The 17357-nt window shown below is 43.5% G+C and overlaps 2 protein-coding genes across 3 annotated transcripts; one reads left to right on the forward strand and one right to left on the reverse strand.

Moving 5' to 3' along the window:
* The first annotated feature begins 10002 nt into the window (after positions 1-10002).
* On the forward strand, positions 10003-12897 carry LOC119337846 (protein YIF1B-like). Of its 2 annotated transcripts, XM_037610077.1 has the most exons (6): positions 10096-10192; positions 10322-10353; positions 11394-11569; positions 11663-11761; positions 11863-12014; positions 12314-12897. In XM_037610077.1, exons 3-6 carry the CDS (start codon positions 11399-11401, stop codon positions 12693-12695), a joined length of 804 nt encoding a protein of 267 aa, XP_037465974.1. In that variant the 5' UTR covers positions 10096-10192; positions 10322-10353; positions 11394-11398; the 3' UTR covers positions 12696-12897. The 2 variants fall into 2 exon arrangements, with proteins under 2 accessions (XP_037465973.1, XP_037465974.1); XM_037610076.1 differs by lacking the exon at positions 10322-10353 and having other exon boundaries at positions 10003-10192.
* Positions 12898-13735: 838 nt separating this feature from the next.
* LOC119337845 (G-type lectin S-receptor-like serine/threonine-protein kinase LECRK2) lies at positions 13736-16995 on the reverse strand. The gene has a single exon (XM_037610075.1). The coding sequence runs from the start codon at positions 16402-16404 to the stop codon at positions 13945-13947; it is 2460 nt and encodes an 819-aa protein (XP_037465972.1). The 5' UTR covers positions 16405-16995; the 3' UTR covers positions 13736-13944.
* Positions 16996-17357: the final 362 nt, after the last annotated feature.

A 17357-nucleotide genomic window follows, 5' to 3' on the forward strand; every position in this document is an offset into this window, starting at 1 on the left:
TAACACGGAACCGGAGAAATTTCGAATAGTACTAAGTTACCTCAACGGGGATATGAAAATCCCCAACAATGAGTATATCATACTTTTTCTTGACAGTAGGGAGAGGAAATTCAAAACCTCCAAATATAATCGATGGAATTTTTCCAATAGAGTTGATACTATAAACTTGAGGTTGCTTCCTCAGAATGTGTACCGTGTGTTCATTGCCATTAACATGAAAAGTGACATTGCCTTTGTTGCAATCAATAACAGCCCCTGCGGTATTAAGGAAAGGTCTTCCAAGAATAATAGACATACTATCATCCTCAGGAATATCAAGAATAACAAAGTCCGTTAAAATAGTAACGTTTGCAACCACAACAGGCACATCCTCACAAATACCGACAGGTATAGCAGTTGATTTATCAGCCATTTGCAAAGATATTACAGTAGGTGTCAACTTATTCAAGTCAAGTCTACGATATAAAGAGAGAGGCATAACACTAACACCGGCTCCAAGATCACATAAAGCAGTTTTAACATAATTTCTCTTAATGGAGCATGGTATAGTAGGTACTCCGGGATCTCCAAGTTTCTTTGGTATTCCACCCTTAAAAGTATAATTAGCAAGCATGGTGGAAATTTCAGCTTCAGGTATCTTTCTTTTATTAGTAATAATATCCTTCATATACTTAGAATAAGGATTTGTTTTGAGCACATCAGTTAATCGCATACGCAAAAAGATAGGTCTAATCATTTCAGCAAAGCACTCAAAATCCTCATCATCCTTTTTATTGGTTCGGGGGAAAAGGCATGGGTTTTTGAACCCATGGTTCCCTTTCTTTACCATGTTTCCTAACAACAAAATCTCTTTTATCATAACGTTGATTCTTTGATTGTGGGTTATCAAGATCAACAGCAGGTTCAACTTCTACATCATTATCATTACTAGGTTGAGCATCAACATGAACATTATCATTAACATTATCACTAGGTTCATGTTCATCACCTGATTGTGTTTCAGCATCAGAAATACAAATATCATTTGGATTCTCAGGTGGCTCAGCAATAGGTTCACTAGAAGTTTGCAAAGTCCTATCATTTTTCTTTTTCTTCTTTCTAGAAGAACTAGGTACATCAATATCATTTCTCTGAGAATCTTGCTCGATTCTCTTAGGGTGGCCTTCAGGATACAAAGGTTCCTGAGTCATTCTACCGGTTCTAGTAGCCACTCTAACAGCATAATCATTTTTCTTACTATTCATTTCATCAAGCGCTTCTTTTTGAGCTTTAAGTACTTGTTCTACTTGAGTGGTAACCATAGAAGCATGTTTGCTAACAAGTTTAAGTTCGCCTCTAATATCAGCCATATAATCACCCAAGCGTTTAATCATATAAGCATCTTGTTTTAACTGTCTACCAAAATAAGCATTAAAGTCATCTTGCTTAAACATAAAGTTATCAAACTCATCCAAGCACTAACTAGCAAGTTTAGTAGGAGGGACTTCAACTTTATCATATCTATAGAGAGAATTTACCTTTACTACATGTGTCGGGATATCGGGGGGTTCTTCAGTAAATAAGTAATTGAGATCATATACTTCTTCAACATGTGGTAAATTAAGACCGTGTATTTCTTCAATAGGAGGTAAATTCTTAACATCTTCAGCTTTAATACCTTTTTCTTTCATAGATTTCTTTGCCTCTTGCATATCTTCGGGACTAAGAAATAGAACACCTCTCTTCTTCGGAGTTGGTTTAGGAATAGGCTCAGTAATTGGCTCAGGAACTGGCTCAGGAGGTATCTCGGGAGGTGCCCAATTATTTTCATTAGCCAACATATTATTCAATAGAATTTCAGCGTCATCCGGTGTTCTTTCCCTGAAAAGAGAACCAGCACAACTATCCAGGTAATCTCTGGAAGCATCAGTTAGTCCATTATAAAAGATATCAAATATTTCAGGTTTCTTAAGAGGATGATCAGGCAAAGCATTAAGTAACTTGAGAAGCCTCCCCCAAACTTGTGGGAGACTCTCTTCTTCAATTTGCAAAAAAATTGTATATTTCCCTCAAAGCAGCTTGTTTCTTATGAGCAGGGAAATATTTAGCAGAGAAGTAATAAATCATATCCTGGGGACTTTGCACACAACCAGGATCAAGAGAATTATACCATATCTTAGCATCACCCTTTAATGAGAACGGAAATATTTTGAGTAAATAAAGATAGCGCGATCTCTCATTATTAGTAAACAGGGCAGCTATATCATTCAACTTAGTAAGATGTGCCACAACAATTTCAGATTCATAGCCATAGAAAGGATCAGATTCAACCAAAGTAATTATATCGGGATCAACAGAAAAATCATAATAGTCCTGATCAGGAACACAGATAGGTGAAGTAGCAAAAGCAGGGTCGGGTTTCATTCTACCTCTAAAAGATTCTTTACTCCATCTAATTAGTAACCTCTTAAGTTCACGTCTATCCTGGCAAGCAAAAATAGCTGCTGAAGATTCAGCATCGAAAAGATAACCCCCAGGAATAGTAGGCATAGGTTCATTGTCACTAACATCATCGTGTTCAGGTTCAATAATTTCTCTTTGTCTAGACCTAGCAATTTGCTCATCAAGATATTCACCAAGTGGCACAGTAATATCAAGCATAGAAGTAGTTTCATCACGAGTATCATGCATGGTAGAAGTGGCATCATCAATAACATGCGACATATCAGAATTCATAATGGTAGCAGGTTTAGGCGTCGCAAGCTTACTTATAACAGAAGGAGAATCTAGTGCAGAGCTAGATGGCAGTTCCTTACCTCCCCTCGTAGTTGAGGGGAAAATCTTGGTCTTAGCGTCTTTCAAGTTCTTCATAGTGTCCAGCAGATATAAATCCCAAGTGACTCAAAGAATAGAGCTATGCTCCCCGGCAACGGCGCCAGAAAAAGGTCTTGATAACCCACAAGTATAGGGGATCGCAATAGTTTTCGAGGGTAGAGTATTCAACCCAAATTTGTTGATTCGACACAAGGGAAGCCAAAGAATATTCTCAAGTATTAGCAGCTGAGTTGTCAATTCAACCCACACCTGGAAACTTAGTATCTGCAGCAAGGTGTTTAGTAGCAAAGTAATATGATAGTGGTGGTAACGGTAACAAAAGCAAAGACAGTAAAAGTAATGTTTTTGGTGTTTTGTAGTGATTGTAACAGCAGCAACGGAAAAGTAAATAAGCGAGAACCAGTATATGGAAAACTCATAGGCACCGGATCAATGATGGATAATTATGCCGGATGTGGTTCATCATGTAACAGTCATAACACAGGGTGACACGGAACTAGCTCCAGTTCATCAATGTAATGTAGGCATGTATTCCGAATATAGTCATACGTGCTTATGGAAAAGAACTTGCATGCCATCTTTTGTCCCACCCTCCCGTGTCAGCGGGGTCCTATTAGAAACTAAGAGATATTAAGGCCTCCTTTTAATAGAGAACCGGAACAAAGCATTAGCACATAGTGAATACATGAACTCCTCAAACTATGGTCATCACCGGGAGTGGTTCCGATTATTGTCACTTCGGGGTTGCCGGATCATAACACATAGTAGGTGACTATAGACTTGCAAGATAGGATCAAGAACTCACATATATTCATGAAAACATAATAGGTTCAGATCTGAAATCATGGCACTCGGGCCCTAGTGACAAGCATTAAGCATAGCAAAGTCATAGCAACATCAATCTCAGAACATAGTGGATACTAGGGATCAAACCCTAACAAAACTAACTCGATTACATGATAAATCTCATCCAACCCATCACCGTCCAGCAAGCCTACGATGGAATTACTCACGCACGGCGGTGAGCATCATGAAATTGGTGATGGAGGATGGTTGATGATGACGACGGCGACGAATTCTCCTCTCCGGAGCCCCGAACGGACTCCAGATCAGCCCTCTCGAGAGAGATTAGGGATTGGCGGCGGCTCCGTATCGTAAAACGCGATGATTTCTTCTCTCTGATTTTTTTCTCCCCGAAGGCCAATATATGGAGTTGGAGTTGGCGTCGGAGGGCCACCAGGGGGCCCACGAGGTAGGGGGCGCGCCCAGGGGGGCACCCCCACCCTCGTGGACAGGGTGTGGGCCCCTTGGTCTTCATCTTTTGTGAGGATTTTTCTTTATTTTTTCTAAGGTGTTTTGTGGAGTTTCAGGACATTTCGAGAATCTTTATTTTCTGCACAAAAACAACACCATGGCAATTCTGCTGAAAACATCGTCAGTCCAGGTTGGTTCCATTCAAATCATACAAGTTAGAGTCCAAAGCAAGGGCAAAAGTGTTTGGAAAAGTAGATACGACGGAGACGTATCACTCCGCCATCGGCGCCCTCATTGGCAACCCCGATGCCGCATCGATGCGTCGTCGTCCTTCTCTGTGGGGACGGACTACGTCGACCTCCCAAGTACCACGAGCGCCGGATCACGTCACCAACATCCCCAACTTCCTCACCAATGACGTTGCCGCCCTCGCCATCTCTGTGCCAAGGAAGAACACGCAGGCTGACCGCTACATGCGCGCCGACTTTTGGAAGGCAAGAGGGACTACACAATCACCACGCGGGTTGGTATCCGATGCTTTTCCGTTGACTTTTGTTCATATTTTTCCCTTAATATAAATTAAACTTAAATACAGTATATCTTAATCGATACTTTTAGAGGATACATGGTTGATGGCACAAGTTATTACTTACTGGTGAGACATCGCCCGTCGAGATGGCGAGGCTTCGCTTGGACATACACATACCTCTATGTAGCCCAAATCGTTAGGGTCAAATTCTTCCATGGTGAGGACTATGTACTCATCCGCTCGCTCCTTGATTTTGGAAAGTTTGTTTGCTGATGCACTAAGGGCGGTAATCTGCGAAGTGTGTCATCATTTGCTTAATTAATAGCAGAATATATGCTTCAGATTTACACACTAAGACTATATTTTTAGTTTGGGTTCTTGTGACTGACATCCTTAACATCCTCGGATGTGATTCTTCCATCAACATTTTGTTAACCCTAAACAAAGGGCACCTATATATCAAGAGTGAAGGAAACCAAGAAAAACATTTAGCAGGAGTGAACTACTAACATGTCCCGGGGCGGATCCACATAAGGTCATGGGTGGACAGTTGTACACCCAAAAATTTTGTCCACAAAACTTTATATAATGATGTATATTAGGCATATATGTTAATAGTGGTGTAGTTTGAGCAATAAACGTCACGTTAATTCATATAAGCCAGCCGAGTCAACAAGCATCTCGATTTCATACTCCTGCACAACCCAATTGGCCGGCACAACTAGCTTAGTTCCTTCTCACTAGCTCCCCAACCCAGGTTTTTTTGCGAGATAGCTCCCCAACCCAGTTACCGTCACTAATTTTGCCCAGTATTGCACGAGTCATTGGCACCATATCATCATTGTTAGTACATGATTTTCTACATTTTCTGTGCATGATTTTCCCGCAACTTAAGGATAATGATGCCATGCTGTGTTTGTGGCCATGAAAAAAATGTACTATTGCATAGTAGATGATCTTCAATTTTTGTCATTTCTTGAAGCTATTTTAGGTATTGCTACTGTGATAGGAAAAAAAAAGCTCTTGCTATGTGAACATTTTAGATATCATGTTGGGAAAAGAATTTGAACACCCAAGTTCGAAATCCAGGATCCGCCACTGAACATGTCGATGCATGTTTGGTGACGGTTCTCGAAACCCTGGTTATTGAGTTGCTCCCAGAGCTCTTTCAGCTCCACCTTAGTCAGCACTTCACTGTCCCTCTCTTCCTCGCCAGTGAATCGAAAAACCTCGTTGTTGTCTCTGAACCAGGTGGTCTTTGTGGCATGTTGCTGCTTGAACCTTCCAAGCTTCCATTGTTTGTGTTTGGGATCAGCGTTGTAGTGTCAGGATCAGTGGCTCACTTGGCAGCTTCAGTGCCAGACGTGTCCTTCTTTACCTACCTCTAGGACAACTTCTCCTCCCTGCTCAAAGGACAAGTTGGTCACTAACTGTCTTTTTCAATGAATCAAAACTTGCAGTAGATGTGTGTCCACAAATAGAAAGGTAAATAAAAATAGAAGTTACAATTGTACTTGTAATAACTTAAGATACATGAATAGAAATGACAAGAGAAGAGATCTCACTTCCTATTTTCCAAGCGCTCCGATCTACCTAGCTCAATTAAGATTTCATCTCTCCATGTGGGGGGGGGGAGGGGGGTTGCGGCATCATCAACTAGAGTATACCAAAATTGGACCGAACCCCAAGTGGAGAAACAAACATACACTAAGTAACAATCAAGCATAGAAGATGAAAAGTAACTTTTTTACGTCAAAGGGAAAACGAGCAAAGTTTATACCTTATACCCGAGAGATACATCGGGCCCTAATTGGAACCGGGAGCAAAGAGAACCCTTAATAAATATCCTCTCTGTCTCAAAATATAAGGCATTTTTAACACTTTTGAGACATAGGGAGTACAAACCAAGTTGTCTGGGACCTAAACGCATGAGGTAAAGCACCAACCAACACTGGCACTTCGCACTAGTCACTGGTGTCTGCTCTACTCCTCCGAATGAGACTCGCTGGCCTTGCGACAAATGACATAGGGGAAATTGGTTAGTGCATGGTTGCACTTTAGCTATAGGAAACTTTAGGGAAAAACCCACAATATTCATATTTTTCTCTTTGAATCAGAACTAGAGGTATTTTCCAAAAGAAACTTTGAAGAGAACAGAAACAACAGTAAAAAATTGTCGGCAATCTGGATCACGTATCCAAAAGAAACTCCGAAGAGAACTAACCAACATCTTCAATTGTGCAATCTGAATCACGTATTCTGCTGAGTTGGGGTATCTTAACCCTAGAAATTTGGATGTTAGGACCTGCATTCACCGTTTTCCAACATAGAAAACCATTATTAGAGATGTAAAACAAACGGCTTATAGCATTCTGCTTTGCAACTGTTTATTTTTTAGAAACTCTGTTCTCAAAATTCTAATCCTGAGTAGTGTTGCAACACGTCAAAGGAAGAAGTCTAACCTGAAGAAGTGCAGGGAAGAATTATAAATGTGTGTGGCCAGCTGGTTCAGGGGACGTTCAGGGTGGGCGCGACGGCTCATGTGCCAGGGCAGGCTCTTGGGCACTGGCGATCTCGCAGACGTATATTAGAAAAAAAGGTGAGTTTTTTTGCTGGTAAAAAAGAAGGTGAGGTTGTATCTTGTTAGTTGGGTTTCCATTGGCTGTGGAAATCATACCTGGCGATCTGATGGGGCTGCCTGCAGCTTCAAAACTCAAGCAGATTGCTGCATAATAGTCTTGTTGTAGCCTGGCCGATTTGTGAATATTTGATTATAGGTGAAGGAGGGGCGGTCGCCCACTCGACGGTGCTGATCAAGGCGGCGAGGGAGCCCGGCAGGTAGGTGTCGATGCAGTGCAGGGCAACGAAGATCCGATGCAGGGATCAGGGTCACCGTGTAGGGAGGCGACGATGCAGTGCAAGGTTGCGATGAATGGAAGGGAGAGGGCGAGGGTAACGATTAGGTTGAGTTTACTTTTTTGCGTGTTGGTTAGATGGTTAGATTAGCGTGATTTGAGGGGCTGCGGAGGCTGGTCAGGGAGTTTCATATTTTCATCTAATGGAGTACGGTCAGTCTATGTAAACTGCTAAGCGCACACCAGATCTCGAATAAATTAATGATGGCTGTTAGATGGGGTGGTTCGGGCTTCATCCTATGGTGTTGATGTGGGTGACGTGGATGTGGATGTTTTGCAAGGTGCACTTAAGAAAGTTCTTGTTTGATTGTTTAATAGTAGTGGAGATTTTCTTTGGTCACTTGGGGTTTTTTGTCACGTTTTTCAAAAAAATATTAAACCTTTGTACATAAATCCTTTTTTTGGTACATAAACTCTCTTTTTTGTCTGAAATAAAAAGGCAGTGCTACTATCGGTTCCTTGAGAAAAAAAGTTTTTTTTTTGAGGGCTGAAAGCTGCTATATTAAAAACTCAAGAGTCATAGGAATACAAATTATGTTTGGGGTTCCCGTTAGCCAAAGATGGCGTCCCGGGCCTAAAGTAGTAGCAGCTTTCGCAAGAAAATGCGCTTCGAAATTATGATCACGTCTCTCGTGGATGACTTCAGATTCTGGAAACATCTGAAGCTTCATCTTGATCTCCTCCACGATAACTTTACTTGGACCTAGAAAAGGCTCTCCGATGTGATTGACAGTAGCCACACAGTCCGTGCTAATCTGGGCGTTCTGTATGTTGAGATCGAGGGCCAATGAGAGACCCTCATTGCTGGCCATCGCCTCCAGGGTTTCCGAATGCAGGTTGTCCACCACCAACGCTGATGCTCCCAGGAAAAGACCAGTGTAGTCACGGCAAACAGCAGCCACAGCTCCCCTCTCGGCATTTCGAGAAATTGCAGCATCAACATTCACCTTCGCCCAACCGTACCTGGGAGGTAGCCATTTCTTTGCCTGTACATTGGCTCTTGAGCTAACCTGTTGCACAGAATGCTTCTTTTGAGGGATAAAAGACAGATCCTCAATAAATCTATTTATGAAGCAAAGTGTTGAATGGGGTGATTGGTACTGCTCTTCATGTATGGCCTTCCTGCGCACCCACCATATCGACCACAGCGTGACCACTGCCTTGATGAATTGTTCTTCGTTCGATGTACCTTGTAGCTCCACTAGCCATAATCGAGCATCATCAGTGGTAATCATTACCATATGCTGGACTAACTCCTCATCAACCATGGCCCAAACACACTTCGCCATTTGACATTCTATCAACGCATGCTTCCAGCTATCCACAGCACCATTGCATATTTTGCAAACATCATTTTCTGCCATGTGTCTGTGATGTCTGACTCCCTCTGTCGGTATAGAGTTATGGGAGAGCCTCCACACAAAGTTTTTCAGTTTGGCTGGAATTTTTGCACCCCAAAGCCTACACCATTGTTTCTTGTTTGATTGGTAATCCGAGTTCCTTCCTTTCCCGTTTAGGCAGTCCTCTCTCCTCTGTTTTGTCTCCTTGAGCATGCAGTAACATGATCTTAGTGAAAAATGACCATTTCGTTCATACTGCCACGCCCACCAATCCTCGGAAGGGATAGTTGCCAGGGGAATATTTAGGATCTCACAGGCATCAATGGGCTGCAGATGATGCAAGACTGTCGCCCGGTTCCAGCACCTCTCAACTTCATTAATAAGCTCAGACACCAACTCCGGCGGATTTGGAGGACCTAGGATGTACTGTACGCAGCATGTGGTCTCTCGGGATCCAGTTATGATTCCATATACTAGTGGACCTGCCATCACCAGTTCTCCTCACAAGCCCCTGCTTGAGAACTTCTTTCCCTTTCATGATAGCTCGCCAAATTTTAGATGGATGATTCCCGAAAACAACATCAAGTACATCACAGGAAGGGTAGTAAACTGCTTTCAATAGGCAGGCACTCAAGGAACTCGTATCTTGAGTGAGGCGCCAAGCATATTTTGCTACCATTGCAAGATTGAACAAGTGAGTATCACAAAAGCCTAATCCACCCCTGTATTTAGGCATTGTAAGGACATCCCATGATACCCAGGCAGCTTTTCTTTCTCCGTCCTTGCTTTCCCAATAAAATTTTCTGATCATAGTATCAATGTTTTGACACAGTCCTCTTGGAAGCAGAAAACATGACATTGAGAAGGTGGATATGGCATGGGCAACGGATTTTATGAGGACCTCCTTTCCAGCAGCCGCCAAAGCACTTTTCAATCCACACTTGAATTTTACCCTATAATCTGTCTTTAATGTACTTGATGGCCTCGTTCGTTGACTTGCCAACCTCGGTCGGCAACCCTAAATATTTCTCTGAAAGAGATTCATTGATGACCTCGAGGGTGCCTTTCACCACATTCGTAGTCTCTTCCAGACAACCCTTATCAAAGAAAATGCTTGATTTTGAAAGGTTGATTCGTTGAGAAAAAAAAGTTAGGAGCTCAAAAAATGTTCGACTGCTGGACATGTTCTAACCAAATACGCAGGCCCAGTTCACTGGGGAAAAACATTTTTATTTCGTACAAGGCGGAGGACGCCGCGGAAAAAAAAGTCCCCCGTTTCCTCGCCGAGAAATCCCTTCCTCGAGCACGCGCGAGCAAATCCGTAGCAAGCATCGCCGCAGGTAACTAAAAGAAAAATTCCGTTACCCGTTTATTCAGTTCGAGTTCTTGGTCTCAGATCTTTGCCGCATTCCTGCAAATTATCACCCCCTCCCCTCCAAACGGGAAACTGGATCTTGTTCCACCAATAGGGGCGGCGATCTGGTTCGAATCTGTTCTTGATGTAAGTACGAATTAAATTGCTGTTTATAGATTTCTGCGGTTAGTATCCTGTGCGGGCGTTTCGGTGGGATCTGATCTGACACTAGAGGCTGGGGATTGAACTGCGGCTCCTAGGTTGCTTTCCGAGTTCGTACGCCGGACTAGCATAAGAGGCGATGTCATGTTGGGCCGTTAGACCTACACATGCTTCAAGCCGACTAGCGGAGTTACAAGATGTATTTCAGGATTTGTTTTCACCTTATTGTCATTATTGGCTTCCTGACGAGGCTCTGCATTTGAAATCTGAGGTATTTATTTCGTTTGAGTAAAAAGCAGTTGCAGACTTTAGAGAGGAACGTATGTAAGCTTCAGGTTGATCCTTCTAATGCCTACGTTTCACACTCATTGCTTATCGTGTGCTCGGTATCTTGTGAACATTTGGTTAGTGGTATTTATCTGTAAAGCTGTGCTGACAAAAATGAATTAAGCTATCTGTAGATCTATGCTTATGAATGCCATAATTTGTTAAGATTTAGGTATTCAAGGGAAACATTTTTTTTTTGAGAAAAAAGGCCCTGTGTCTCAATGCATTGATAGGAGAAGTTTATGTGAAAAAGAAGTTGTGAAACCAGACTAGCTACTTGTGGTTGGCCATTGCATCATTACTAGGCACTGCGGTTGGGCCAACCTACGGGCTGATAAACGATGATAAGATATCATTCTATTTCTCCCTCTCTTTCGAATTAGCTTTACAGTACATGTTCTCTTCAACATCGTCACATTCTGGTGTAAGGTGGCATATGGCTGCTAGTCATATCTGGGTCGTGGTGATCCATCTATTATACTTTTTCTACAATGTTTCTGTCATATATAAAATCATGGATGGACATTATGAAATCAGTTTCATAGGGTTTTTCTTTGTATATAAGAGCAATGGTGGGCTATATTGTTAGGTTTCTAAGGGATGCAGTTAAAGTGGTACGTAGTTTGTAGATGACATGACCATTCACAATTGATATCTTGTTGTCTGACTATTGGTTTGAACAATCTTTGTTTATTCAGCCGTGATGGCAGCGATGAACATTGATCTGGGAGGATTGGCAGGCAGGCCTACTACTTCACAGGCGGATCCTTTTCAAAGTGCTTTGTATGGAGCTGGACCTGAACTCATCCGAAGTGGACTAGGAGCGTACAGTGAGAAGTTTTTAGGTTCAAGCTCTGACTTTATGCAAAGCAATGTAAGCCATAGGCGCATTTCATTCATAGATATACGTGTTGTTTGATTTTCAAAAAAATTATTCAATGTAAGTTTTGCTTGATTGCGCATACAGATCACCCAATATTTGTCCAATCCACAATATTACTTCCAAGTGAACAACCAGTATGTGAGGAACAAGCTGAAGGTTGTCTTGTTTCCTTTCCTGCATCGGGTAAGGACTGGCTGCCTCCTTTTTCTCAAGAACCCATTTTCGTGTCGTACCTGCAGATTGTGAGGACTCACTCAATCCTTATATCGTTTCTCTTCCTTCAGGGACACTGGACTAGGATAACCGAGCCAGTGGGAGGAAGGCTGTCATACAAACCTCCAGTTCAAGACATCAATGCTCCAGATCTGTACATCCCTCTGATGGCTTTTGCCACCTACATTGTAGTTGCTGGATATGCCTTGGGTGTTCTTGGAAGGTAACTGCACAGCAAGGACAACTTTTGATTGTTGTACTTGTAGGACTCTAGAAGAAATGGGCAGTATGACTCTATGAGCAGTGTAATATAGTATATATCACTTAAGGCAAGTAGTTCTGTTTGTTAGTTTAAGATAAGAAATAAAATGCAGATACTAGAGAAAGGTTGGAGGGTAGAGATTAACTTTTGTGATGCACTATTTTATTTCTCTAGAGGAAAACACTGCTCGTTAATGTTCAGGATATCCTTAATGATTCAATGGTGCTTGTCTTATTATTAACATTCGTTCCTGAATGCAGGTTTACCCCGGAGGCACTGACTATACAGTTCACAAAAGGGTTACTCGGTTGGTTTATGCAAGTCATCCTCATTAAAGCTCTACTTTACTCACTGGGAAGTGGTGAATCGCCGTTGCTTGACATTGTGGCATATGCTGGGTATGGGTTTGCCGGTACCTCACTTGCGATGCTTGTCCGCATCTTCTGGAGCTACTCATACTATTTTTTGCTGCCGTGGTTCTGTATCTGCACTGGAGTGTTCCTGGTTAAGACGATGAAGAGGGTTCTGCAGGGTGCATCGAGGACTTTTGAGAGACATCCTAGCAGGAACCACTACTTTCTTCTATTCCTCGCGGCTGCGCAATTCCCCATGCTTTTCTGGCTAGGCAACATCAAGGGCTGATGTTTCAGTCTTATCTCAGAACAGGGATATTTTTTTCCTTTTCTTGCCTTCAAGGCGGTGGCTAAAACTTGATCAGAATAAAGTTTGAGATTTTGTCTTACAGATGAACTTTTGTAGTAGCCTTGTCTATAGTTCAGGCTCTTATTGGAGTGATAAATTTCTTGATAGAGGACCTCAAAAATATGCAGTCAATGTTATCTTATTGGCCTGCAAAGGATATTACTTAACCATGATTTATGACTAGCTGAAGACAAATGCATACATGAATTTTGAATATTGGATAGTAACTTATCCTAAAAGTACATCTTCAATTGTCACCGTTCATATTTGTGCCATCTGCTAATATATTTGCAGCTGTTATCTTGTGGCTAACTGGCTAAGGCCTGCATAACTGGAATCTGGAATCTATTATATTACTAACAGAGTAAATATGATCTTGGGTAACTAAACTTATTAATCAAATCAAATTGATCATTGTTCCCTAACATGTGGTTTGGCATCAATCTTGATTAAGTTCTTTGCCTCGTCACGGTGCTTTGAAGTGACTTGGTACTGCCAATGTGACAAAGGCACACCAAGGAAGCACATGGACAGTAAAATTTGCATATAAACTCCTTTATTTATTCACCCTTCACGTTTTTCTTTCTTGTTATTATTCACCTCCAATGTTATTATTCATTCACCTTACCGTTGTTCTGTTAGTATCTGTTCGACAAAGGCACACCAAGGAAGCACATTCGATAAGCATTTCTTTGCCTCTGATTTATGAATTATATTAGTTGATCTTTGGCCGAATATCTACGAAACATCCAGATGGGTTTCCCTGAATTATGACTCATTGCTCTTATGAGAAATGCCCAATCAAGTTCAGTTTTAGTTTACTAATACTTTCCCCTCTGACAGGTAGAGCTGAATGAATTGCTGACATAATTTTCAGCCAAATCTTGCTGCTGCTGCTCTTGCATGTGGTATGTTTTCCTAGACCATTATACACACTTAATTTGAACCCAGGAAAGATATCCTGTGACTTCAAAAAGGAAAAAAAAATCATGATGAATTAGTGCTCAAACCAAAGGATTATTGCATAAGTGGAGCACAATGGATGAATACTTACTAGAAGACATGTAATAGCTACAAGGCATGATTGATGTCTAGCTACACCATCTAGAGTTACACAATGCTGAAACAATTAGCATTGGTGAAAAGTAAAAAAAATAATATCATTTTGAAACTGCAGCCTATCAGAATATCACTCTATCTCAAGATTAGCACCACCTGGCAACAGAGTGCTCCCGTCGACCGAAGAGGTCAATGGCGATGAACGGTTGGAGCTTGTAAGAGCAGGTAGAGTGTCGACCTCAACCACGCCCTCCAGCATCTGCACCACCTGGTGCATTGTCGGACGGAGCGAAGGATTCTGCTCAATGCACCAGAGTGCAACACGCATGAACCTCTCCACTTTGACCAAATCCTCAATGTTGTTGTCATCATTATGCAACAAAACCTCAATTTTTCCATGACAGACCAACTGACCAGCCCACCAAAACAGTGTGACTGAATCGTCACCATCCAGCCCGGTCACAGGCTCCTGGCACTTCCGGCAGCATATCATCTCTAGTAGCACAACGCCGAAGCTGTAAACATCAACCTTGGTGTCAATGCGCCTATCACTTTGGAACCACTCGGGGGCAATATAGCCCCTTGTGCCCCTGATGTTAGTCACCGTGGTGTGCATCTGCTGGTCACTAAGAAGCTTTGCGATCCCAAAATCAGTAATCTTTGGATTTTTCTTGTCATCTAACAATATATTGTCAGGCTTGATGTCACAATGGATGATTGGATAATTGCATCCTTCGTGTAAGTACTCTAGGCCCTTGGCAATCCCAAGTGCTGCCTCAGCACGCCAACTCCACATCGGTCGCTGAGGCTGGAAAAGGAAGCTCCGGAGGGAACCACCTGGCATGAACTCGAACACCAACATCCGTTGCTCCTGCTCTTTGCAGTAACCAACCATTCGGACTAGGTTCCTGTGGTGGATCTGGCCGATGGACTGTACCTCATTCGTGAACTCCCTCTCGCTGTAATCATTGGAGCTGATGAGCTTCTTCACTGCTATGTCAGGGGAGTGTAGTGACTTAAACTTCCCATGGTAGACCTCGCCAAAGCCGCCTCTGCCTAGCAACTTACAAAAGCCATTGGTGGCTTTGTAAAGCTCTTTTGCAGTGTAAGCCCTCACAAAGTCATGGTTGGCATTCTTCTTCCTAAGGTACCAATGTAACATGAGACTACTTATTGTGGATAGCAATAGGAACGCCGAGCAACCGAGTAATACATAAGGCAATATCCTTCTCGGTGGCGCCGGCACCGAGGGGCTGCTCGTCCGCACCTTGATCAATGCCTTCATGACAATGTCTCCTCCTTGCCGTCCAAATCCTGCCAATGACACCATCTTGGCACAATAACTGCCATCATACATAGCAGCGGCGCAGAGGCAGTCCTTTAGGCAAGAGTCTGCACACTGGTCCTCTGTGGTGTGCGAATATCCTTCATATGGCGAGTTTCCCCAAGTGGTGTTTGGGAGCTTGACAACCCCAAACTCGGCAGAGCGGTTCTTCCCGTCACAACTCTGCGGCATGAACCCCTGTGTGCAGCCCATGTACGTGAGCTGAGAATCGACATAGGAGTAGCTGCTTGGGCACTCACAATCGAGCCGGTCGTTAGGACCATACACACAGTATGAGTTGGGGCCACACAAACCTTGCAGAGAGGTTTTTATCTTGCAACCTTCGGTTGGGAACTGTCCCGTGACTGCCCACGACAAGTTGCTCCTTGCCATGGCATTCTTCGGTCGGGTGTACATGCGGAAGATGCCATCCGGATCGAGTGATGCGTGCTGGTGGTAACCAAACCTAGACTTTGGATGCGGGGGTATCAGGTCAACCACAGTGCTGTCATTGCTCTGATAGTACAGATGGCCTGATGAGTCGAAGAAAATAGTCATGTTGCCGACCTGGTTGCCTGGCAGGTAGGTGTTAGTGCTCCAATATGCGTTGTGCGAATCCAGGTTGCCGGTGGCGAGGTTCGTGAGGTACAAGACGATGTTACCATCGCCTTGCACCTGCAGGCTGTAGCGGCCGGGGAAGAAGACCATGTCGGAGCGCCTGGACAGAAGAGCCTTTCCAGAGCCCAAGGATTGACCCGGGAGGAGTGTGTCAGTTGGGTGCTGGAAGCTCTCCCAGGTGATGGGCATTCCCCCGGTGGCAAGTAACTGGAGGTTGCCTGAGTCTTGCAGCACGAGAATTGAGCCAGCTTGTAGGCTAGGGTATGGGTTTGTCCATATTATGCTACCGGTGTTGTCAGTGAGGGAGAGCTGTGGACCAATGCTGAACACAGACAACTTCGTGGCCATTACGGTGGAGCCTGAACCCAGGTTCTTGGCATACCACACCACCTTCTCCTGTGCAGGGTCGGGCGCCTGGGTGAGGTTGAAGTTGAACCAGACAGCAAGGAGGAACTGGCTGGGGTCAGAGTCGAGGGCCCGGAAGCCGAAGGCAAATCCCCCCGACGGGGAGGTGATGTAGCCAGGGGGGCTGAGTGTCGATCCGGTTGTGAGCCTCTGCGCTGCAAGCAGATGAGGCTGGTGGAGCAAGAGCACGAGGAACGAAGCAAGGTGGAGAACAAAAGATAGTGATGCGCTTAATGGCTTCATTTGTGATTAGCTTCTTGCTGATCTGGCTTTATTTCTGATTAGCTTCTTGCATGATCAGCATGCCATTGTGGTGTATATAAACATGATATGATCCAGGCATCCAGCAAGTCTTGGGCGCCTCGTATGGCATGCTTTCCTTGGGTGGTTGGCGAATGTCAAATTGTCAAAAGGCCAGGAGGAATTCCGCTGGACCTTCCATCAAAATGGTAAGTTCTCAGTCAACTCAGTGTATCTGACAGCTGCCGTGAAGTTTAGGGCACCGATTAGCTTAATACAAGGCATCGACCGACCGCGCAATTTGCTGACCAAAAGGAAGCTGAACATTTCTTTCTAATTTGCTGACTGAAAGGAAGCTGAACATTTCTTCCCACGTTTTAGTTTGCCCAGTACGTAAGCTTGCAGGTGGATCACTTTATTGCTGTAGAAGGTAATATCAGGTATCAACAGCTCATTTCCCATGTTAAATTTACCTCACTCTCGTTACAGCTTTGGATGACTCTGTGTGTACGGACTACGGAGTAGTGTCTTCTAACGTCTGATGTAAAGAAAGTGTATCAACTGATCGTGGAGGGACTAGCAAATTTGGCAATGTTTCCCAGCAGCGTTCTGTCAATGGTCTTTGTGTGCAGTGCAGATTGTTGAGGAAGTCGAGCAATATTTATTTCTTAGCGAGTAGCTAGCCCTCTTTTGCTCTTGTTTCCTGGTGTTTTGGTGTCCTCGCTCTGGTCGTTGGCTCCCTGATGAGGATGCAATTTGTGTACTCTTGAAGAAGAAAGGTGTATGAACTATGAACCCTTGTATCTGGTTGTGGTTGTGCACCGTGCCGTCCTCGATACGGTAGTAGAAATGCGTTGGCGAGTCAAGGAAAAAGAGCCGCTCCCCCAGTACGCGTTGTACGAGTCTCTAAGAGTCCAGGCTGCCAGTGGCAAGTTTCAGGAGGTGGTTTGTGTGCA

This window comes from Triticum dicoccoides, chromosome 7B, assembly GCF_002162155.2.
Source record: "Triticum dicoccoides isolate Atlit2015 ecotype Zavitan chromosome 7B, WEW_v2.0, whole genome shotgun sequence".
Lineage (NCBI taxonomy): Eukaryota > Viridiplantae > Streptophyta > Magnoliopsida > Poales > Poaceae > Triticum > Triticum dicoccoides.